At 34.3% G+C, this 24937-nt stretch overlaps 1 protein-coding gene across 8 annotated transcripts in view; it reads left to right on the forward strand.

Moving 5' to 3' along the window:
• Positions 1 to 24937, forward strand: part of Oxr1 (oxidation resistance 1) — a 344354-nt gene that overhangs the window by 297602 nt on the left and 21815 nt on the right. For 6 of the 8 annotated variants that reach the window (XM_004672717.2, XM_004672718.2, XM_045142698.1 and 3 more), the window contains 8 exons: positions 1494 to 1576; positions 3681 to 3788; positions 4657 to 4770; positions 7258 to 7410; positions 9683 to 9867; positions 12420 to 13186; positions 15356 to 15524; positions 18188 to 18350. In XM_004672717.2, the coding sequence (XP_004672774.2) occupies positions 1494 to 1576; positions 3681 to 3788; positions 4657 to 4770; positions 7258 to 7410; positions 9683 to 9867; positions 12420 to 13186; positions 15356 to 15524; positions 18188 to 18350 (1742 nt within the window). Of the gene's footprint in view, positions 1 to 1493; positions 1577 to 3680; positions 3789 to 4656; positions 4771 to 7257; positions 7411 to 9682; positions 9868 to 12419; positions 13187 to 15355; positions 15525 to 18187; positions 18351 to 24015; positions 24183 to 24937 lie in introns of those variants that run through there. The other 2 variants (XM_004672719.2, XM_004672720.2) reach the window with 2 other exon arrangements.

Genomic DNA, 24937 nt, shown 5'->3' on the forward strand with positions numbered 1-24937 from the left:
CCTTTGGCACATGTTGGGAGGATTGATACAATGCAAGACCATATTTTGGTGGTTCCAGACTATTGGGAGGTATTAGAAATGCAGATACTATTTTTTGTTTTGTTCTTCCAGGTAGAATCTGTAGCCCAGGCTGACCTGGAATTCACTATGAAATTTCAGGGTGGCCTCAAACTTACAATGATCCTCCTACCTCTGCCTTCCAAGTGCTAGGATTAAATGCATGCATCACCATGCCTGGCAGACATTATTTTTCTGAAAGTTGTATCTGATGCAGTAAAGGGGATATAATGTTGTATAATATTAAATATTAAACTTAAGATGGCATTTTTTTTTAATTTGGAAGAGAGAGAGAGAGAATGGGCACAGCAGGGCCTCCAGCCACTTCAAATGAACTCCAGATGCATGTGCTACCTTCTGCATCTGGCTTACACAGGTGCTGGGGAATCCAACCTAGGTCCTTTGGCTTTGTGCAGGTAGGCACCTTAACTGCTCAGCCATCTCTCCAGCCCAGACTTTGGTTTCAAAGAATGTTCTGGGGTAGCTGTGTTTAACCATTGCATAACCAACTAGCTTTAGGGGGAAATTCGAGAATTATTTATTATAAGGACTATTCATCTAGCAACTGATCTAATTAGGTCCATTTCAATAAACACTACCGTCATCAAAGTGGCAGTTAAGTTTGGAAGTTTGGATAGTGAAGGAATGAAACAGATTTTTCTAGATTTCAATGTATGAACTACTTTTTCTTTGAAAACTATAGTTTTAAGTTAGGGTAAATATATTGTTTTGCTACATAGCTGAGAAGATTAATTCTCAGCCCAGACATTTAAACTGAAACTAGCAGTTTACTATTGCTGATATGAAATGTTGAGGTGGAATGTCTTGATAAACAAATGAATATACCTAGTACATAATCTTAAGTGTATAAAAGTAAGTTACTTTATAAAAACCTACCTTAATGTACTTCAAAGTATGTAGAATATAAAGTAACAACTTAATGTCATACCATAGAGAAGGCTCTGTCTTTATAATCTATGTAAGTAGGAAATTTTTCCTGTGAGATTTAATGGTACCTTTTCCAGACATTATTTGGTCAATAATAATAATAATGCGTAATATCAAATACATGTTTAAGTATAGTTTATTTTTCAGTCAGCTTGCATATTAGAAAATGCTTCTAAATGAATTTTTATAACGTCGGTGAACAGTTATACAATTGCTTCTTACTGTGGCAGCAGCTAAAGCACACAGGAAGGAAGTGCAGGTCATGCTTTTTTGACAGTTGATTCTTTCTACAGCAGAGAATCCTAGGGACAGTCTGTATTAGTGAGTTAGATGCCTATCTAGTGAACTCCATCCAGTAGTCCTGACCTTACAATGAAAGTCTGTATTAGTGAACCAGGTATCTGTGTAGTGAGCTCTGTCAGAAGTCCTTGACATCACTGTGAAAGGAAAATGAATTTCATAGTTTTCCCTACTATATCTTTTTTCAGACACTGGTCAAAAGAAGAGCTTAGACAAGAAGGATGGGAGACGGATGTCTTTTCAGAAACCTAAAGGAACTCTTGAGTATACTGTAAGTTGGAAAAAAGTGATTTTTATAATTATCTTAGGACATTTTCTGTTTACATTACAAATATGCTAAAGATTTTTTTGTTAATTGCCTTATTTTTAAAAATCCATACTGTTGTGTAATTTTTCAAAACATTGCTCTAGTTCTTTATTTTAGGATTGTTTTCCTTAATAAAAAATTATTGTTTTCTTACAAAGACAACTATCCCAGCATATTTAATTTAATATTGATAATCTTTTATTAATAGTCCAAGATTTTATACTGCAGTAATTTTATCAGGTTAGATTTTTATGAAAGTACTTGCCTTTTTAGAAAATGTGGTCATCATTATACTTTCAGCAGTGCCAATGCTAATGGCAGGTAGAATACTGAAAATATGAGCTGAAAACTGTTTCTTTAGCTGTGAAAATGGAGCTTTTTCCTGATGCTCTTAAAAAGACCCTCAAAAAAACCCTGCTCTCAGTTTTTCTCATTCTTGTTACCATGGGTAACTGAGGTGACACATTGACTTGCTCTGTGATATGCCTGTGCTGTTTATGTGGTTGTGAATATTATTTGCTTCAGTAATGTTCCCTGTGGAAAACAGTCATTTTAACTCAGCTTAACTTTGTTAATTTGTGTTTTAATAACAATATATTAATGAGAAAACAGCAGTCCAACATAAATGTAGTATTTCTTTCATCATGAAACCTTTCAATATGAATCTTATTTACCATATTATCAAAATTTGAGTTGTACTGTTTTATGTATTATGTAACTGACATTTGAAATATTAAGTATTTTTAAAACATTAGGAACCAAATATTAAAGTAGAATTAAATTTAGTTCTACCCAAAGAATCTCTTCTTCAATCCTATTGGAGTCTTAAAATTTGTACTGCAGAGTTCAAGTGATGTCTCAGTGGGTACTGGAGACAAACCCAGGCTTACAGACTGTTTCAGAAAGGTCCTTTATCCACTGAGACATCTTTATGGCCCCATATTGAGCATATTGTAATGTGTCTTTGTTTAGACTTATTCATTTTTTAATCATTTTATTCTACATGCCAAATTATAAAAGAAAATACATGTCTAAAGCTATGCTATATAGTATGGCTTTATTCTCTAATAATCTGTTCTTACTATCACCTATAAAAAAAGTAATAAAAATATATAAAATCTTCATACAAAATGACATTGGTTTTTATTATACTATTTCTGTATATTTCTCTTACCATAATTTTTTGTATCACACTGTATGTCCAAGTTTGGTTCTTTTAAATTATTTAAAATCTAAACTACGTGTGGCAGTACTCATCTCTAGTCCCAGCTACTCCAGAAGCTTAAGCAAGTCGGGAAGATTGTTTAATCCCAGGAGTCCTGGGCCAGCCCACGCAGCATGCCAGATGCTATTAAATAAATAAATAAACAAATAAATAAATACTAAACTGGGCATGGTGGCACATGCCTTTAATCCCAGCACTTGGGAGGCAGAGGCAGGAGGATTAGGAGGATTGCAGTTAGTTTGAGGCCACCCTGTGACTACATAGTGCATTCCAGGTCAGCCTGAGCTAGAGTGAGACCCTACCTTGGAAACGCGCGCGCGCACGCGCGCGCGCACACACACACACACACACACACACACACACACACACACACAGTTATTATCCAGTTTGAATATTTATCTGTTTCTTAATTCCCTTTTTCAGAACTGAACATTAAATGTTTTGTGTAATTCTTTATTGTCTTTGACAAAGTGAGCATATTGTTCACTATCTACTCACTTCTGGTCTGTTGTATCTATTAATTCATTTAAAACTGTTCCTCGTGTTTTCTCTTGTTGGTTCCATCCTTGTGAAGTGAACATGAATTATGTTTTCTAAATTATAATTTATATTTTGAAATTGCTTGCATGATAGACTGGTATGTGATGACAAAGCATGACCTCTGCATTGTAATAGGTTGAAATTGTAGCAAAATACAGTATTGGCAGCTTTCTCCAATGCAGAAATTACTATTTATTAATCAAATACAAGCTTGCTTTCAAGAAATATTAATAATTATTCAATCTTGTAATTTAATTGCTCTGTGTTAACAGATTAAAGTAATTTCAATTTTCTTTGCAACAGGTTGAATCAAGGGATTCTTTGAATAGCATAGCCTTGAAATTTGATACAACACCCAACGAACTTGTTCAGTTAAATAAGTTGTTCTCCAGAGCAGTTGTTACTGGGCAGGTATTGTCATTATTTCAGTGTGTTGGTGTTTATAATTATTAGGTGGAAAGTATTTGTTTCATATAGTTACAATGATGTAGAAAATAATATTTGTGTTTCTTGACTGAATCTTGCTGGCCATATAAAAGTATTATTAGTACCTATACTAGTTTATTTTTTAATATGTACTAAAATAATTGTACATTGTCTTTTCAAATAATAGTATAAGAACACTCAAAACAGTTTATATAAATTAATAAAATTCTAATATTTTTAAGTATAGTCTATCCTTTTATCTCCAGTTTCTTTTCTGGAAATATCTATTTGCCAAATTGCATCTTCCAGGAATATTATAGCTTATTTTATGCTGCTTTGTATGTTTCTTTATTTTAAATTTCCCCTGAAAATCTTGGAAAACATTCAGTTCAAGCATAACCACCATCTCAGAGTGTTAGATGTGTGGTGATGCATCTTACTTCGGTCTGTTACTAATCTCTTGCTAATGTCAACGCTGTTATAATGAATGCTTATGCATACCTGTTTTTACATATCTTATACATTTCTATAGAATAAATTATAGATGTAAAGTTGTTAGGTCAAAGACACATGTAGTTTTAATTTTGTCAGCTATTACTAAGTTGCCTTTAAGTTGAATCCAGGTAGTAATTAAGAATTATTATTTCTCAAGGGCTTATCTTATTGACCATGTCTAATTTACTTTTCCCACACATTCATTTTTACTTTGTTAGGCTTGTTATGATATATATTATTCTTATAATCTGATTTTTTTCTATTGAAGATCTTTGTCAAATCATGCTTGCTTATAAAACATTATTGGATCACTAACATTTCAGTTTTTCTAAAACCATGTGTGACTATTTTCATGTAGGTTTTATATGTTCCTGATCCTGAATATGTCTCCAGTGTTGAGAGCTCTCCATCTCTAAGTCCTGTCAGTCCTCTGTCTCCAACATCATCTGAGGCTGAATTTGATAAGACCACTGTAAGTATCCTGCTCTTCAGAGATGACCGTGAAGAAATCTCACACTATATATATTGCTTATCATGGTTTATTTATTGTACCTTGACTTTGGTTATTATGAAGTTGTATTATTCAGATCTTACAGTGAAACATTATTAAGCTGGGTGGCTTAAACTGATAGTTGTTCAAAAAGAGACTCTACAGTTTTATCTTGTAAATACCAGATATAACTTAACCTTTGAAGGGAATTTTACTTAACAAACATAGGATAATCACACGAGGAAGGTCATATGCAATTTGAATTATTTCTTTTCTAAAATAACTTGTATCTGTGTATGTTTGTGTGTGAGTACATACTCACATAGTTGGAACTCTTGAAATTGAGTTTGTTTTTGATACACTACATGTGAAACATAAGAATTTATCATTTCCCTTGTTCTTTCCAGTAGTAATAATTTATCCAACATTTCTGACAAAAGCATATTCTTTATAAGCTACATTTTGCAAATTAATCAAGAAACTAAACTCTATTCAATAATTCTAGTTAAATTCTTTCTAAAACAAATTTATCTGCCCATGCCTTTCCTATATAAACTAATGCTGATCATCATATTTTTAAATAATTATGTGATTCATGTTCAAAACTTATCCTCCATCAATGGATCAGATTCTCATGTTGCACTGTTGATCTTAGAAAACTCCTTTTTCTTTTCTGCCTCAATTTTCAAAGTTTATGGTATCAAATGGCAGACTGATAACCAAGCATAATTTATTGGTTTGCTTCACAATTACTTGGTTCTAAGCTCTAGTGTTCAACTTTTAGTTTCTAAGCTTCTGTATTCTGTTTTGTGAAGTAAATTGTTAATTATTTTTCTTCTTACTCATGGACTTTTTACTGTATTCATGTGAGCAAGAGTGAGTCTGTTTCGGGTTGGAGAGATGGCATAGCATGTAAGCACTTGGCTGTGAAGCCTAAGAACCTCAGTTTGAGGCTCGATTCCCCAGTCTCCATGTAAGCCAGATGTACAAGGTGGCAAATGCACCTGGAGTTCGTTTACAGTGGCTAGAGGCCCTGATGTGCCCATTCTCTATCTTGCTCGCCCGTGTGCTCGCTCATGCGCTCTCTCTCTGTCTTTCTCTTTCTTTCTCTCTCTGTCTCTCTCAAATAAATAAATAAAAATAAACATTTTTTTAAAAAATGAAAGAACGAGTGTTTTTCAAATGTTTATGTATTGAATATCTTATTTAAATAAATACGGAAACAGTGTAGGTTGGTACATAGTCACATGAAAGTAAAAGAAAGCGATTGAGGGATAGACGGAGAGGAGGAGGAGACATAGTGAGAGGGAGGGAAGGGAGGAAGGTATCCTTTCACAGAAATACTTTGGACCAGAAATGTTTCAGATATTAAAGTTTTTCAGATTTTGATATATTTACATACATATTAGCATGGAGAGTGAGATAGAGGTATCAGGTGTATTGTATAGACCTTAGAAACATAGGCTGACAGTAGCTTTATAAGGGGTTTTTGGTGACTTTGTTTTGTTTTCCTTCTATTCTGGGGATTGAACCCAGGTCATCACTCATGCCAAACAGGCACCAGTGAGCTATATTTATTTATTTGGATTCCAGGCACATGTGTCACTTTGGATATTTGGCTTTACATGGGTACTGGGGAATCAAACCTGTACTAGCAGGCCTTACAGGAAGTGCCTTTAACTGCTGAACCCTCTCCCCAACCCTGAATTTGGATATTCTAAATGAAATGATGATATTTAGAAATGTTATATGCAGTCTGAAAGTTTTAAAAATTAAAATATAAGCTGTAAACTATAAAGTGATGCTAGGCTTACTTGTTATTTTTTACCTCTGTAACTCACAGACAGATATTCTCTTAGTGCTTTAGTCTGTAGCTGTCCCAGAATGCTGGCGATAGTCAATGAACAGAGGTTATATTGGATATTATAATTGTCAGTTGTGGCTACATTTTGTTATTTATTATATTAGAGAAAGATATATATCACTGTACTTCCAGAATTGTATTGCTGTATAGCTAGATACCACAGGCAATCTGTTCAACTGACATCTGATATATATTATCTGGACTCATCTAATCCATGGATTCATTCATAAGCACCTGAACATGAGTGTGGATAATAGGGATATAAGTTATATAGGTTTTAATGACTACTTTCCAGATTTATTATATATGTGTATGTGTGTATACACACATGCATGCGTGCACACACACACACACATAATATCCACACACTTATGTCTATATGTATACCCATTTTTTAAAAATCATTCAGAATGGAAGTTTGTAATGTTTTTGATATCTTTTTCTTTAAAACTACCATCATTGTTATAATTTGTTCCATAAGAATTTGGAGGGCTAATCTTCATTCAGAATTTGGTGAGAAGAAAATAGATTTTATTTGGGATGGCTGTTGATTTTGCTTTAATAATACTTTGTATCTAGTGTCTTAATGTGCATTTCTTTTAAAGAATCCTGAGGCAGTCCATCCAAAAGAAGCAATCCCCACATCTACTGTCACTGGCCCTCGACCCGCAAGAGTTGTATCATCTACTTCAGAGGAAGAAGAAGCATTTACTGAGAAGTTTCTTAAAATTAATTGCAAATATATCACCAATGGCAAGGTAAGAAGTGACATTTTAGAGAAGACAGCTCATTGTATCTTGTTTACTACGCAACTATGACCATTAGGTGTTTATATTTTAAGTCAGCAACAGTAGCAAATCCTAGAAATTTAAGAATGCATGAGTAATGAGTTCGTATGGACCTTGCTCAGAGCTTAAAATCCAATGATATATTAAAATTATTAATGGTAGTGAAATATGAACAAATTCATTACAGTCATGCAACATCTACCTTATTGTTGCTAGAAAATTCAGAAGACTGATTTTAAAAAGCTCCATATTGGTTAGCTGTTGGGATGCTGAACTATGAAAATTTACTGTAACACAGAAGTCAGAAGATAAGTAGTATTTAAGGAGAATATACTACATGCCAGAAACTACTTGAGGTATATTAATTTACCAATTAACACTAACCCTATAAAAGAGAAAAAAAAATGGAGATTAGAATTCAATTCTAGTTTATATTTTTAATGCACCATACCTCATCACTTTTTCTAATGAAAAAATAATGTTACATTGGAAATAATTATAAAATAACACAGAATTGAAAAGTAAATTTCTGGTTTGCTTACAAAGTAGCTATACCATGACATTAATTTTAGAAGTCTCATATAAAAACCATTGTTTTGTGGTCATAATTGACAATTGGATTTAAATCTAAGCATTTATTAACATAGTTCCCCTGCATCATGATTAGCTGCTTGCCCAAATCTTGAGTTATTTGGTTTAAAATATTTTATCTCGATTCTCCTTTGATCCTTAAGATACTTTAAGTATTTTAATTAGTTTCTAAATACTTGGGGCTTTCTGTTAGCCAATTTCTAGTTTGATACAGTGTGGTCAGAGAACATGTACTATTTGAAGGCTTAATACAGTAAGACCTGTTCTGTGGTCCAGGCTCCCTGAGTAAGTGGTGCCATACACTTAGGAACCAAATCTAGCAGAATTGGGGATTTTCCTTTCCCTAGTAACTTCAGAGAAAGAAGAAGACAACTTTAAAGTAACACTTATTCTCACAATTCTGGCTGTTCATTTTTATACTTAGCAAAGATAGTAGAATAAAATTTAGAAAATGGGAGAACTGTTTTACATTTGATTTGAAATGGAAATAAAGATAAAAACCAAGGCTGGAGATGGTTAAAGGCACTTCCTTGCAAAGCTGGCAACCCAGGTTCAATTTCCCAGTACGCATGTGGAGCCAGATGCATAAAGTGGCACGTGTGCCTGGAGTTCATTTGCAGTGGCAGGAGGTCCTGAAGCGTCCATAGTCATTCATTAATTTACTCTCCCCCACCCTTTCTGTTTATAAAAACCATAAAGATAATTAAAAAAAAATAAAAATGATTTGAAGTTCATTTAGTTTGTAACTCGGATATTGAAAAAGCACCAGTTTTCTTAGCTTTGAATCCTGAATGTTCAGGACAAATTGCCTTTTGTTAGCCTTAGGTTTCCACTCTATGAGATAGAAATGATCACACTCATTGCAGTGTTATGACTGTGTGAAAACCAAATGAACAGTGTGTATATGAATTGTGTTATGCATGAAGCAGTACATACTCAGTGCTATAATCAACTGCCTATGAACCTTGATTTGTAAAAAGAGAGTAGGCTCTTGAGATTTGGATCAACACTTAGATAAGTGTGCTTAAAATTCCAGGGCTTTTTATGGCAAAACTAGACGTAATGATTATGTTCTTTAAAGGTTATCTATTTTTCCCAGGTTTATAGATGAAGAGATAGGCTCCAAAGCTATGTGTGTCCAAGGTCACATAGCCAGATAGCAGCAAAGTCAGGCAAAATAGGGAGTTTTGAAAGATCCTTTAATCAAATTAAGCATCTTCTATTATAAATGGATTAGATTATTAATGCAACTTTCTCCATAAACATAAAACCATAGTCAGTACATATAGTGAAGGAAGACTACAGGAAACACTGCATGTAAGTGTGAGAAATGGCTTATGTAGTACAGGCTTTAACACCCCCAGCTTACCTTATTGTCACTGTGTTCCTGCTCTGGCACATATATATATATATTTTATTTTCTGAAGTTGGATTCCTTACTTGTTAGTTGTAGATGGAATCCCATAGCCTTTGCACTCTCTCTCTGTGCTAAAGAAAAAGTCACTGGAAAAGTATGTTCTTATTAAAAATGTTTTCATGATAATACCATAGTTGTTGACTATACTACGCATAAAGTTGATGGCCTAAGACCATGAAAATTGTTTTTGAAATTGAGAGCTTTGGATATTGAATGTTATTTTTTGTACCTTAGGGCACAGTCAGTGGTGTGCTGCTAGTCACACCAAATAACATAATGTTTGATCCACATAAAACTGACCCTCTGGTTCAAGAGAATGGCTGTGAGGAATATGGCATCATGTGTCCAATGGAAGAGGTGATGTCAGCTGCAATGTACAAAGAAATTTTGGATAGCAAAATAAAGGAATCCTTACCCATGTAAGAGTGGTATTTATAATTTTGAAATTTTTTCATCTAGTAATTCCTGGTGTAATACTTATGAGTTTTATTATAACTCCTTTTCATTTTATCAGTAATAAAAAAATAAAAGAATAGTTAGGCATTAGTTTAGATTTATGTTTGTATATTTGACCAAACAATGAAATATTTGTTAAGAAATACTTAATACTCATTCAGAGTTTGCTAGGTATCTTTGTTGATGTTTTTAGATGAAATATCCAAAATTCTGACTTTATGAGTAACCATTGTCAAAAGCAGTTTTTGGATTTTTAATACAAATGCCTATAGAATGGATGCTCAGCTTTTGGAATGAATGACACAAAGACCAGTGTGCCCTTGCATTATGTTTTCATCTGTTGGTTGCATTTGATGTCTTCTTTCCCAGAAAATGTAAGATAGGAGGTAACAAGGCATAACTTGGTGCACTAATATGAAGAATAGTCCTGGTAAGGTAGTGATGTGGATTTGGATTTTGTGTGGTATGACTACAGGCTGAAAACAATGTGCTGATGACATTAGTGACCAGAAATTAAAAAGAAGAATAAGAAATAAAGCAGAACAGAGTAAAGAAACAGAAGCATTTTGATGTGTAATGGAGAAAATCCTTCCTACCATTTACAACAGTTTAGTAACTGTTTTTATTTTAACTGTTAAAGATATTTGCATCCCAGTACATTCTCTAAGGATGATGGTAGCAGCTGCAAAGAGCAGGGCAATTTACAGAGCAGAAAGGCAAAAAGGAACACACTTGTTTTTTCTGTATCTGAGGACCTGCTTGTGTTGTTACAATGCTTTGACAGAATATAAAATTTCTTCATGGAAAAGTATCTAACTTCCAAATAGCATATGTTAGTTTGGCTTCATAAACTAATCTTTAACAATACAAATAATACTTAGGAGATTGCTGGAGAGACGGTTTAGTGGTTAAGTGCTTGTCTGTGAAGCCTAAGGACCCCGGTTCAAGTCTCGATTCTCCAGGACCCATGTTAGCCAGATGCACAAGAGGGCACACACATCTGGAGTTCGTTTGCAGTGGCTGGAGGCCCTGGCATGCCCATCTTCTCTCTCTCTCTCTTTCTCTATCTGTCACTCTCAAGTAAATAAATAAAAATAAACAAAAAAATTACTTAGGAGAAATTATCCTAAAATTTTATTTATATTTATAGATCATCATCCCAAGACAATTTCAAAAAAGAAGAATTAATGTACGTAGAAATTGAAGTAAAGGAAGAGATTCAGAAAGAGGAACATAATATTTTAGTGATACCCTGTTACCATAATTTTCTAGTTGTGTTATGATTCCTGTGTTTGTCTTAATTCTGTGCACTATGTGACTGTTACAAGGAAAGTCTAGTGTGCCTTCCCCATCTGGATGACCCTCTTATCATTAGTAAGTTACCTAGAAAATTAAAATAGTTCCTCCAGAAACAATTACTCTTACATTTTGCTGTACTTGTTAATTTGAAATCACTATTTGGCGTAAGGTACATGTAGTAAGTAGTTTTGCAGACTACAGCTTTCAGCAAAGGAAAGAACAAAGGTTCTTGTGCTTTTGAAATTGACTTAGAAGACATTTTGGAATTGTATTGAGCATTGCTGCAGAATTTACATAATTGTTTAGCCTTTAAAAGCTTAGAGTACTCACCTATTTACCGTCCATCCGTCATCTATCTATATATGTATCTATCCATCCATCCATCCATCCTATTCAGCTTTTACCATTCAATATTAAAAGAGTTGTCTGGTTTGAAGATGTTGTAGATGAAATTGAAGTGAGGCACCAGTAGGTGACACTGTTGTGTATCAAATCATGTGCACATAAAACGAATGCAATGCAAAAGGAAAAGTAATTTGACTTTTAAGTTTTTAAACTCATTCAGCTTTACTGTCCACAGACAGCCACTTATTTTTTTATGTTCTTGCTTTCCAGTATTTTGCTTTCAGTACATTTTTATATTGTTCTCCAACCATATAGGCAAAGATATTAATACTTTCCACTAAGACCACAAGTAATTTATGTCCATCACAAATGACTGTAACTTTCATTCTGTATTACTAACTTATTTAATGATCTATATATTTATACTCCTTATTTCTGGAATTTATATTATAACTTATGAACATGAGTGCTTAACTAAACAAATGGCACTTAAGATGGAAATGTAATAACTATCTATGAGATATTTACTATCTTTTTAATATTTTAAATATTTTTGTAATATTTTGTTTATTGAGAGAGGAAGAGGCAGATAGAGACAGAATGGGCATGCCATGCCCTCTAGCCACTGCAGACAAACTCCAGATGCTTGTGCTTACATTGCTTACATTGCTGTTTTCCAACTATTAAGGACTTGATGACAAAGCCTGATGTGGTGATTCTGTCTTTATTAGTAAAAGTCACAGTTTTATAGTCTGTTGAGATACATACTTTCACTTTGTAGAAAATCTTCAGTAATATAATTTTAGTATGCAGTTGTGTAAAAATAAAACACTATAACTTTTAATGACTAGTAATTTTTAATTTTTAACAGAGAAATAGATCAGTTGTCAGGAAGGGACCTCTGCCATTCGAAAAAAATGACAGGAATGAGTACTGAGGACATAGACTCGAGGGTCCGCGATCCAGGTAACGATAGTGCCAGCACAGCTCCACGGAGCACCGAGGAGTCTTTCTCTGAAGATGTGTTCACGGAATCAGAACTCTCTCCTATTCGAGAGGAGCTTATCTCTTCAGATGAACTGCGACAGGATAAATCATCTGGTGCGTCATCAGAATCCGTGCAAACTGTCCATCAGATTGAAGTAGAATGTTTGACAGCCAAGTCAGAGGCTACTAATGCTCCTGGCCACTTACAGTCCGATACTGGACATCCTACAAATGAAGTTGGGGCGTTACCTCATGAAACTGATGTAAGTAATCCTGACCTGGCCACAAAGCAGGAAGATACAGTTACAAACAGCTTTCAAGGAGTCTCAGACACTACAGAACAAAACACAAGCACAAAAGGTCATGATGACCAGGATGTTCCTCACCATAAAAATTTGTCACACCAGGAGGAAGGTGAAATAGAAAATAAACCTTCTGGAGAAACATCAGAATTTCAACAAAAGCAAACTGCCAACATGGACAGACATGGGCAGGAGCAAAAACGGGACTCTGAGACAGAGGTAGAAGAGCTACGCAAACTCTGGAAAAGTCATTCTATGCAACAAGCCAAACAGCAAAGGGAAAATATTCAGCAGGTGTCACAAAAAGAAATTAAACATAAAATTGCATCTGCCGATGGACACATCGATGGTAAGTCTTAAGTAGCATGTGAAGTCATTCATCATCTTTATTACATGTTCTTTCTCTTTCCCAGTAATTGAAAAGGTGCATCAGTGTGAAGGAGCATCAAGCAGTCCTGAACTGATGGTACCATAGGACATGTATTACAGTATGATTATGATGTCTGCTATCTTTCTCCCTGATAGATGAATGTACATATATAATATATATTGATGACATATTTTATAATGAACTTTTCCACCATACATAAACATTCTTGACTCAATGCATTGTCCACTTTATCTTTTGAAAGCTTACCCAAGTTATGTCATACTTTTGATGTATATATTTTATCATTGCATATATAATATCTTAATTGCAATTTGTAAATGTCAAAGTTGTAATCCAATAAATTAAGTAAGTATAGTTGGGCATAAAAATCTATTTCTAAAATTCTTCTAGGTCTCTAGAAGTTCCACCATTATCTAATTAGATGCTTTCTTTTAAAAACAAGCACTCGGGATGAAAAACAAAATCTCGCATCCTTCATCAGAGTTTTTTTTAAACACTATTTCTTTATGAGAATTATAGTAACTGTATTTTTATATCCTGTTCTGCTTCCAGGTTAAGTAGACTACAGCTCAAGTATCTTAGTAAACATATCATTTCTGTTGCAAAATTGATTGCTGATAGTCCAGTTTACATATGAATTGTTCATTCTTTTAATTTAAAAGTTTGTATTGTGCTAAAATACACACAAAATTTATTGTGTGGAAGTTCAGTCACAAAATGACATAGAATGTACCATTTTAACCATTTCTAAATATATGGCACATTCAAATTGCTGTGGAGCCATCACCAACATCCTTCTTTATAACTTTTACATTATTCCCAATCTGGAAATGTATACTTTCATAGCAATAAGTAAGTATTCTCCCCTTCCTACATCCTTTGGCCACTACCGTTCTACTTTGTCTCTGACTTGACTGGAGTGCTTTATGTAATGGAATCATGTACTGCTTCTCTGTTCACTTCTCATGATGCCTTCATGATTCATCTGTGTTATAGCATGTACTAGAATTTCATTCATTTAAGTTAATATTCCATTGTATATATGTGCTGCATTTTGTTTACCCATTTGATTTTCCACTGTGTTCATTTTAATGCCTTTTTGACTTGTAAGTAATGTTACTGTGAACATATGTGTATAGATACCTGTTTGAAACACTCCTTTCAGTTTTGGAGGCTTAGGCCGAAAAGAGAAATTGATAGATTATGTCACAATTCCTTGTTTAATTTCCTTGAGGAACCATTTGTGGAAATAGTGGAAATTTTATATTCCTTCTAGCAACCCATAAATATTTGGTCCATAGTGATGCTTTCCTGTAATCCCAGCATTTGGGAGGCAGAGTCAAGAGAAGTTTGAGGCTAACCTGGTCTACATAATAAGTTCCAAGCCAGGAACACATACCAAGACCTGTCTCAAAAAACAAAGAAAGATTTGGTTTTATTTTTATTTGTGTGTGTGTGTGTGTGTGTGTGTGTGTGTAGTTTGGTTTGTATATATATATATTTTATTTATTTATTTATTTATTTATTTGAGAGCGACAGACAGAGAGAGAAAGACAGGTAGAGGGGGAGAGAGAGAGAATGGGCGCGCCAGGGCTTCCAGCCTCTGCAAACAAACTCCAGACGCGTGCGCCCCCTTGTGCATCTGGCTAACGTGGGACCTGGGGAGACGAGCCTCGAACCGGGGTCCTTAGGCTTCACAGGCAAGCGCTTAACCGCTATGCCATCTCTCCAGCCCTGGTTTGTATATTTTTGACACAGAGTATCTTGTGGCCCAGACTGGCTGTGATCCTTTTGCTTCCACCTCCCACATGCTGGGATTATAAACTTGAAATACTGCATTTTCTTTGCATGCATCATCCAACTGAGATACTATGACGATCAAAGGATTATTTTGATTAGTTTATAAACATAATTTCACATGATTTACTTGGTTCTTTATTTTAGTCTTGCTGTTTTAAGTGACTTTACTTTTTATGGGGAAAAAGCAAGTTACTTAAATAAATTTACCTGAGTGCCAATAAAATAAGCTTTTTGTTGTATAATTGGAAGTAAGAAGGTAAAAAGTGTTTAAATTATTTAAGTATGATATGTGGGAACTGAATAAAACTGTTTTAATCTTACTCCTAGGCTCTGTACTTTTAAAGGAAAGGAGGAGGCATCGATTACATAAGTTCTTATGTCTTAGAGTTGGAAAACCAATGAGGAAGACATTTGTATCTCCAGCAAGTGCTACCATGCAACAGTATGCCCAAAGAGATAAGAAACACGAGTACTGGTTTGCAGTGCCACAGGAAAGGTAAAATGCAACATATGTTATAAAGTATTAATACTCTTTAAGTTGGGATTATCTTCTACATTATAATACCACTTGTAAAATACTTTAGAACATACAACTTCTAATTAAAAGCTAATATGACATAGATGAGGTAGCACACTCATAATTCCAGCTCTAGGAAGTTCTGAGAGTCATGATAGCAAGGACATTCATGCCATGTAGTAAGTTCTCCACTCAATAGTAGAGAGGGAAGGAAGAAGGAAAGAGAAAAGAAAGAAAAGAAAGTTAGCCTTGAGTCTATTGGAGTTAAGCTCCTATGTTACACTGTTTAGTTTATTACCTTTTAAGTTGTATCAGTTTTATTGTAGAAACAAAATGGGATTGGAAAGGATGTATGAAGTTTCATTAGTAAGAAAAAGTACATTAAGTTCTATTAACCCTAAAGACTTATATAAACATTAATTGATAAGGCCCTTCTGAAGACAAGTAATGAGTATAATGTTTTTTTTAATCCTATTGAATATACTGACTGCTACATTCATGACATTAAATTAGCTTCTGAACACATTTGGTAGTCTTCAAACTGATTTTGTATTAACTAACCTATGCACAGTAAAATGTTAATTATAAGTTTGAGCAATTGTAAAGTATGTCTGTTGTCACTGTATTGTAAATATTAACATTTGAGTTAAAAAATGATATTTTAAATACTGGGTATCCATAAGAACATAAAGGTTTTAACAGTTTTTCCTCTTTCTTTACCCACTTAAAACTGCTCTAGCTTCCTTCTTCTCCTCTGTGTCAGTAAAAAAGTTATATCATTACTTCTTAGCTTTAAACATATATTCCATAACACTTCCTTAATGTATCTTATTTTAATGTGTTTTTATCCTTTATTACCATTTCTTGAAACAAGCTATATATGCTTATTCATTTATACAGTTTTGTGTATGTATACTGAAATTACATTTATTTTCTAACATGCTATCACTGGTAACAAAATTGTAAAGCATCTGTGGTTTTAACCTACTTGAAAGCTAACAAATTAGCCAACTTTAGTTTTCAGCAGAAACCAGCCACATCAAAAGCAGTGGTCCAGATAACATTGATGAGATAGAATTCAGCATTGTTTCTGTCCTTCCCTTTTTAATTTTTTCACTTTTCTTTAAGTATTGGAAAGCTTTATTAACAATACTCAGTTTTATTATGATATTACTAAATTATTTAATGTCTCTATATATTTTCCAAAAGTTATTTAGTTATCTTTTCTTTTTTTTGTTGTTTGCAACATGGTCTCAGGTAGCCCAGGCTGGCCTTGACCTCTGGGTACCCAAGAATAACCTTGAACTTGTACTCCTCCTGCCACCAATTTCCTGAGTTTTAGAATTTCAGGCCTGTGCCAACTTACCCAGTTTATGCAACACTGGGGATGGAACTCGCTCAGCTTTGTGTTTGCTAGGCAGACATTACCCACATTACTCCTTATCATCCTTTTTGGACAATTGAACTACATTGAAAACTCCTTCAGTTCTATAATTAGGGACACTCTGAGATATCAGAGGGCTTTTTACTTGGTTTTATATTTATTCCAACCTTGGACTCCTGTCTTAAACACCTTGGGACTGTTTATGTTTTAAGGAATGCTCCCTTAAAATCCAAGAGGTTGAGGATAGTTGCTTCTTGTACACATTAGTAAAGCACTTTAGTAAAAGCAAAAAAGATAAACTCCAGAACATCTCGACTTTCCCTTCCTACCATATTAATATGAATGAAAAGTAATATACAAGCTAAATATGCAAAAATTCATTTCCTTAGGACTATATTGTCCATATCTCTTGGGAAGCCTATATATTTTAATTTATACCTAGAAATTTTTTCATAGTGTCCTTATTTCCAGACTTGAGTTCTCCAGCACTAATTGGGAAAAAGCCCCCAATTGTCCTTGGTTGAAAATACTGCTGTTCCACCACCTTACTAGTTGTCCAAGATATTAAAAATTAACATTGCTAAGATTCTGAACTTGATCATAGACATATAAACTGTGAAAACTACTGATAGTGGCAAATTGTCTAAAATATAATGTTAGGTGTTAGGAATGAAAAATTTCTAAAGCATGAATATGGATTCATCCCAAGAACCACTGTGATTGGTGCATGTTAACTGAGAGTTTTATAATCAGGTTTCAAATACTTCTGCTAATTAATGGTAATAAAATAGATAAAATAGATATTGTAAATATGTGTTTGATCTTTTAGTATATTTATAGAATAGTATGATGATTACCAAACATTAGAAAAGGAAACCAGAGGTGTAAAAGGTTATATCCTATATCACTTAATCAAGAATTCACTATGAGTTCCTGCTACCACTCAAGGATCTGCACAGTGTTGTCCCGAATTACTTGTACTTTACTTCCGGATCACTGTGTGAATGAGATAAAGTTATACCTTAAATTTCCTTTCCTATCACCAGAATCTTTAAGGAAGACAATCATAATATTATCATATATAGTATGTTCTTCAGAACTTAGCAAAGCAGCTAGATATATTTTTCAGATGTCTCCCTGATAGCAAGCTTTATCTTTTTATGAATCATAGTATATTTTGCATATATTCTCAAAGCCTTCAAAGTTTATAAATTTTGCTCATAATACTAGGCCTATTAATAGCCACTTGTTCTAACAGGACGGACCACTTGTATGCCTTCTTCATTCAGTGGAGTCCAGAAATATATGCAGAAGATACTGGCGAGTACACCAGAGAACCTGGGTTTATAGTAGTGAAAAAGATTGAAGAGTCTGAAACAAATGACAATTCTGCTGGTCAAGCAGCGGCCAGAGAATGGGAGGTAAGAAAGACAGTGAAGATTTCATTTATTTTTCCACTTTGTATGAATGTATAACTTTGTGTTACTATAAACTACAAGTGATCTTTGCACAGAAGTAAAATTTTGACAGTCCACTTTCACTGTTCACACACATGCTTACTGGAGGAATGGAGTAGTGACTGTTAACACTGTACATATGCATGTTTACTGGAGAAATCTGCGCAGTGACTATTAACACTGTTTTTTGCTCTGCTTGTACATTAAAATCCTGGATCATCAGCAATAAAAGGGTATGACAGAGTGTGTGTTTGAAATATTTCCTTAAGAAAAAAATCCTTGTGACAAAGAAGTATATAATATGAATTGCTCTTATAGTTTTACTAACCACTTACTTTATATTGGATTCACTTCCATTTATCTCTAGCACCAAAGAGATAGTGTGCTTTTTTAGCATGTTCAGGCAAATTAACAATCACCTCTGAGTCCTACACCTAACAAGCATTTATCTTGACTCAAATTTAGCAAAATTAGGAAAATAAACTTGCTAATTTTATTAAGTAAGAAAAATTTAATGAACTGGTTTAAATGGCCAAATTAATACTGAAATAGTGATAATCTTTTTTGTGCCTCTTTAGGTAATTCCTTTGAGGCTACACTACCTTCTTATATATGATGTCTTAAATAGTCAGCAGGGTAACAGTCTTTGTTGTTTTGTTTTTGTTTCCTGAGTTACTCTGTTCTTGATATATTAGACAATGTAGAGCAGATGCTAAAATGTGATAATAAATGAAATCAAATTTTATCCATTTGGTTAAAGTTTGTAATTATTTATGTGGTATGTATGACTTTTGTGCATGCATTGACCATGTATAATGATAGCAGGTATACATGGAATGCCATTTTTTAATGCAATCTTAATTTTGAATGTGTCTACCTTCTTTCATTATGTAGGGCATTTATTTCTATTAATACCAATAGAATGAAGGAAAAAAATATTGAGCCAATGTTATTAATTTTCAAATAGGTTAATTTATAACAGCCCAAAACTGCAAACGGCCTGAATGCCTTTTAACAGATTATATGGGTAAATTTGAAATAGTCATAAAAGTCTGAGTAATATAGTCTAAAACAGTTAATGGTTTAATGGTATAGGCAAGACCATGGAATAACAAGGCAAGTACATGTACAATCTGCATGGGGGAGGTACTCTTGAATTCCATTTACATTGCGTTTTAAAAAAAGAAAAACGAGCTGAAAATCCATGAGACAGACTGTTCTTGAGGACGTAGGGGTGGTGAGGACACAATGAAATTCTACAGAGAGATCACTGGTTATGTGTGTTCTGCGTCTTCATCTGGGTGGTATTTTACCGGTGGTTACTTAAACATTGATTTGCCTTTTCCCAACTACAGGAAGTCAATAAGAGATCATGTTTGGCAAGGATTCTGTTCTGTATGGACTTTAACATCTGTGAAAAATGTCATTGTTTGTTTGTGGTAATATTTGGAATTGAACCCAGGGCCTTGTGTATTTTAGGCAATGGTTCCAATACTGAGTTATGCCCCTAGCTCCACTTTGTTTTCATAACCCTGTCCACTGGAAAGAGAAATGTTATGATGGCATTTCAACAGTGTCAGTCAGTTCCAACAGAAAAGGATACTTAAGACAATTACTGCTTCCAGATGACAGTGATTTTGTTGGCTAAAAAACAAAAATAAGAGATTTATATTGAGATCACAAGTGTCAGTCACTTGGCTTTATCTACTTGTTTTATTTGTATTGTTTTTCTCCAGTTCACTTTTCTTCATATGTCTAAAAAAATAAAATACTCATCATACCTGTGTATTTAAAAATACCTGTGTATTTTCATTCAGTTTCATTATATGTGTGTATGATGAAATTATTTTTCTTACCGGGCATAGTGGTACACACCTCTAATCCTAGCACTTGGGAGGCAGAGGTAAGATTTCTGTGAATTCAAGGCCAAGCTGAGACTACATAGTGAAATTTTTTTAAGTATTTAAAAATTTTTTTTCTAAAAAATGGTTAGCATAAACAGAATTAGTTTTATCCTGTCATCAGTCACAGTAACATATTATTTACAGTACTCCTAGGTTGTATATCACCATATGTTAAGTTCCAACATTAAGACCCTCTATACTAGAATCCTCTGGAGTTATAAATTGCAGAATATCTTTTTTTTATTAAATGGGTTTTTTTGTTTATTTATTTATTTGAGAGTGATAGTCAGAGAGAAAGAGGCAGAGAGAGAGAATGGGCATGCCAGGGCCTCCAGCCACTGCAAACGAACTCCAGACACGTGTGCCCCTTGTGCATCTGGCTAATGTGGGTCCTGGGGAATCAAGACTTGAACGGGGGTCCTTAGGCTTCACAGGCAAGCACTTAACCGCTAAGCCATCTCTCCAGCCCAAATTGCAGAATATCTTATATGTTTGGATTTGTCAGTTTTTTTGCTTAACCCTACTAATGTCAAAAGTAGTTCTTTTTAAGCTAAAATTGACCCTTAGGAATAAGATCTGGAAGAAAAATAGTTATCCAAGTTGTTATATGTAAAATTAACTTTAGTTCAGTATTTTCCATACTCTTGTTCTTACTAAAACATCAGATGCTCCTAAAGTGATGAATAAAAAACAAAAACAGCTAATAAAATATCTTTATTGGATCAGCTTTAATTTGTTTAGAAATTTACACTGTAGCAAGCTTATATTTTTGGGTTGAATTTAAGTGTTTATTAAGATCAGTTGAGTGACAACTCTACTAGTGTTTTTCTTTTTAAAAAATAATTGTTATTAGAAGAGAGGTGCTTCAGTTTATTCCCCACTGTCACCTGTGCAAAAGTGTTCTTAAAAATATATTCTATTCAGTATTTAAATTTTTACTTAGCTTTGAAGCTCACATGTATTTTTTTTTTAATTATTTATTTATCTATTTGAGAGCGACAGACACAGAGAGAAAGACAGATAGAGGGAGAGAGAGGGAATGGGTGCGCCAGGGCTTCCAGCCTCTGCAAACGAACTCCAGACGTGTGCGCCCCCTTGTGCATCTGGCTAACGTGGGACCTGGGGAACTGAGCCTCAAACCGGGGTCCTTAGGCTTCACAGGCAAGCGCTTAACCGCTAAGCCATCTCTCCAGCCCTCACATGTATTTTTAATGATATTTTCATATTTACTTGGTTTTGGCTGACCCTAATCCTATCCCTACCTTTCCTTATCTCTGTCTCCCGTCCCCGTACACATTCCTCTAGCATTCTCTATCCACCTTCATATGTCATATGTTCTCTTACTTTCCCCATCACAGCTCTCCCAGCTCTCTCTTAAGCCTATTTCCCCCTCCCTCGGGACCCTGTCTCCTTTCCTGGCTTCTATGCATTCACTCTCATATAAACACGTGTAAAATTTAGAAGCTAGAATCTACATATGAGAGATTGTGCTTTTGCATATTTGTCTCCTTGAGCCTTAATTTTCTTACTTAATATATTTTCTTAACAATTTCATAATTTCAAGTTTTTCTTTATGGCTGACTAAAATGTAATTGTGTGATTTCTTAATGTCTTTTAAATACTTGGCATTAATCAAACTTTCTCACTTAATCTAGGCTCAGTATCTATTTTAAGTATAAATATAAGTATATTGACTGTTTCATAAACCTTTAATAGGTGTCCCAAAAATTTTATATTTTTCCTTCTGACTTAGTTTTGCAAATTATATGAACTAGTGTTCTCCATTGTTTACTAGAGAAATGTCAATATTTAATCTGTTTAATATTTTACACCATAATATCTATTGTGCCATTATTGGATATTTTTAAATGTATTTATTTGCAAGTAAGTAGGCAGGTAGGCAGATAGATGATTGATAGATAGATAGATAGATAGATAGATAGATAGATAGATAGATAGATAGGCAGGCAGGAGATAGATGATGGATGGATAGATGATAGGGGCACAGCAGGGCCTCCTGCCACTGCAAACGGAGCTCCAGATGCATGTACCATCTTGTACATATGGCACCACATGGGTACTGGGGAATCTGAATCCCGAGCCATCAGGCTTTACAGGAAAGAGACCTTAACTGCTGAGCTATCTCTCCAGATCTGGAAAGTTTTTCCCTTTTTTTTCTTTTCTTTTTTTTTTATTGCTGTGTGGTAGTTGTCATGTGAACTAAGTTCTGTTTATAAACCTGTCATTAAGCAGAGTTTTTGCCATAGTCATTCAAGAAGATTCCCAGAGAAGATCACTGCGGTAATAATGCTGATTTTCTAAGAAGCACATAGAAGCTTTGGTTGTTTGGTTAGTACCTTACTTCCTAAACTGATGGGTAGGCAGTATTCCTGTGCTCATTTCAAGAAATGCATTTTTATTGTCATTAAAGTATATGTAATACCAAAATTAAAATTGAGTCAGTATGCCATAGTACAAACAGAAATCTTAACCTAATTTCTCAGCCTATTCAGGAAAATGCTACATAGAATTGATAATGTCCAAAAAGGAAGGAAGTCTTTATATGCAAAGTCACTGCATAAAGAGTTCACATTTCTCAGACAAGCGTTACAGAGATCACGTTTCTCAGATAAGTGTTACTGGACAATCAACAAAATAGGCCGTGCTATGCTTGCTGTTCTTCTGTTTTGGATTTGATATCATATTGCATTTCAGAAAATATTTTGTATTTCAGAAAGTTTGTCAGAAACTCAAAAGGTTTAACCCCTCCCCGACAAACATTTTTATAATGTTGTGTATGATTGTTAGGACAAGCTGGTGAAAGTTTAAGGGATTCTAAGGCCTCTGTAGAGATGATGGTCATGCCACTTGATGGACTGGGAGAGTCTTAGACTATGTATAGTGGGTCTGATTGAAAGGAATTTGGGGTGGGGCATGGCTCCTGTAATGGGCAGGAGATTGTTAACTGCAAAATATATTGTGGCCTGTGCATGAGGTGGGATGTAGCACTGTATGTCTTTGAACCGTGACATGCAAGGGAACAGAGGACTTTGAGCATACACAGGCTAAAGATGGAGAAGCAGACTTACCTTTCACAGTGCTGATATTCCCATTACAATTGAGCTTCAGATATTTCTAGTTTACATGTAGCTTAAATACATTTAGTTATATTTAGTATTTTAAAATTTCACTTATTTGATTATTCAGCATAACACTAGGTAGTGAATTATGACATATATAGGTATAATGGGTATTACTACTTATCCAATAGATAAGATGCTAGAAAATAAAGTTTAAAAATGGACACCTTACTATTTTTAAATGTTCACATTATTTAAAGCAAACCCTTAGAAGATTCTTCACTAAAAGTAACAAGATTTTGTGACTGCATGAGCAGACAATCAGATGTTAATTGAAAGCATGTGTGTATTTGGGCGAGTGTCTGGAAATTGTGCTTAGTGCTTTTGGAGGGACAAAATACTTGTAGTGTATCTGTTAATGTACTGGGGTTTGGAAATACATGTTCTGCGTCTTTAAACTTCTGAGCTCTTTCTTTGCACATTTGGGTACAGTGCAACCTAACTTAAAGCATGGGAAACCCTCTCTTCCCTCCCCAGCTCTACAGTCTCCACTCAGGACTGTCTGTGCAGAGAATACTACTTAGTGATTAGCTCACTGTCATGTCAATCAAATTTTTGTCTCTAGCAAACTGTTTTGTCACGGTAGCAGGGCTGTGGTGCTGGAAATTTATCTTTGACAGAGGAAGAATGCTTTTGAAAGCAGTTCTTCCGTGATTTGGTGTAACTTAATTTGTTTTGGAAAGGAAATGTCTCGTCTCTGGTATGGAAAAAAAGGGAGAAGACATCAATCAATTAATCATAAATACACTCTGGTAAATCTTACTTAATTATTGCTATTTTTGTTTATGCTAGTCTTTTTAGTGACATGCCAATTATATAGGTTTTGAAAGTGTAAACATAGAGAATATTTTTAGAGTACAAAATGTATGATTGCTGAAAATTCTTTTATTTGTATGAATTATAAATATCTTCCAAGGAGGAAATTGACAGTGTAATTTTATTTTGTAACAGTGTTTAGATTTTCTTATTCTTATCAAGATAAAGATAACAGGTCTTCATTGCTGCCTTAATTTTTATTTTTATTTTTACTTAAGCTTAACTGTGTAGAAAAGTATTCAGAATGTTTTTTTCTTGCTAAAAAGTAGAGAACAGAACAAATTCACTCTAATTTTTATTGTTGGGTCCTAAACTAGATTCTGTTATGACATCTCATTTAATGATTCTGAAGTAGTGCTTTTCTGTCTTTTGAAGAATCACTTTTTCACAACTACCCAAAAAAGTTATTGAGCGATGCACCCTCATACCAAGCATTAAAAATGTTTGAGTTAATTTCAGTCAATGATACTAAGAATTTTAGGGCTGGAGAAATAGCCTAGCAGTTATGGCGCTTTTCTGCAAAGCTGAAGAATCCAGGCTCAGTTACCCAGTACCCATGTAAGCCTGATGCACAAGGTCGTGCATGTGTCTCAAGTTCCTTGGCAGTGCTAGAGGCCCTGGCTGGTGCGCCCATTCTCTTTCATTCAACCCCTCTCTCTTTCTCTTTCTGTCTGAAAATACATAAATATTT

This window comes from Jaculus jaculus, chromosome 2, assembly GCF_020740685.1.
Source record: "Jaculus jaculus isolate mJacJac1 chromosome 2, mJacJac1.mat.Y.cur, whole genome shotgun sequence".
Lineage (NCBI taxonomy): Eukaryota > Metazoa > Chordata > Mammalia > Rodentia > Dipodidae > Jaculus > Jaculus jaculus.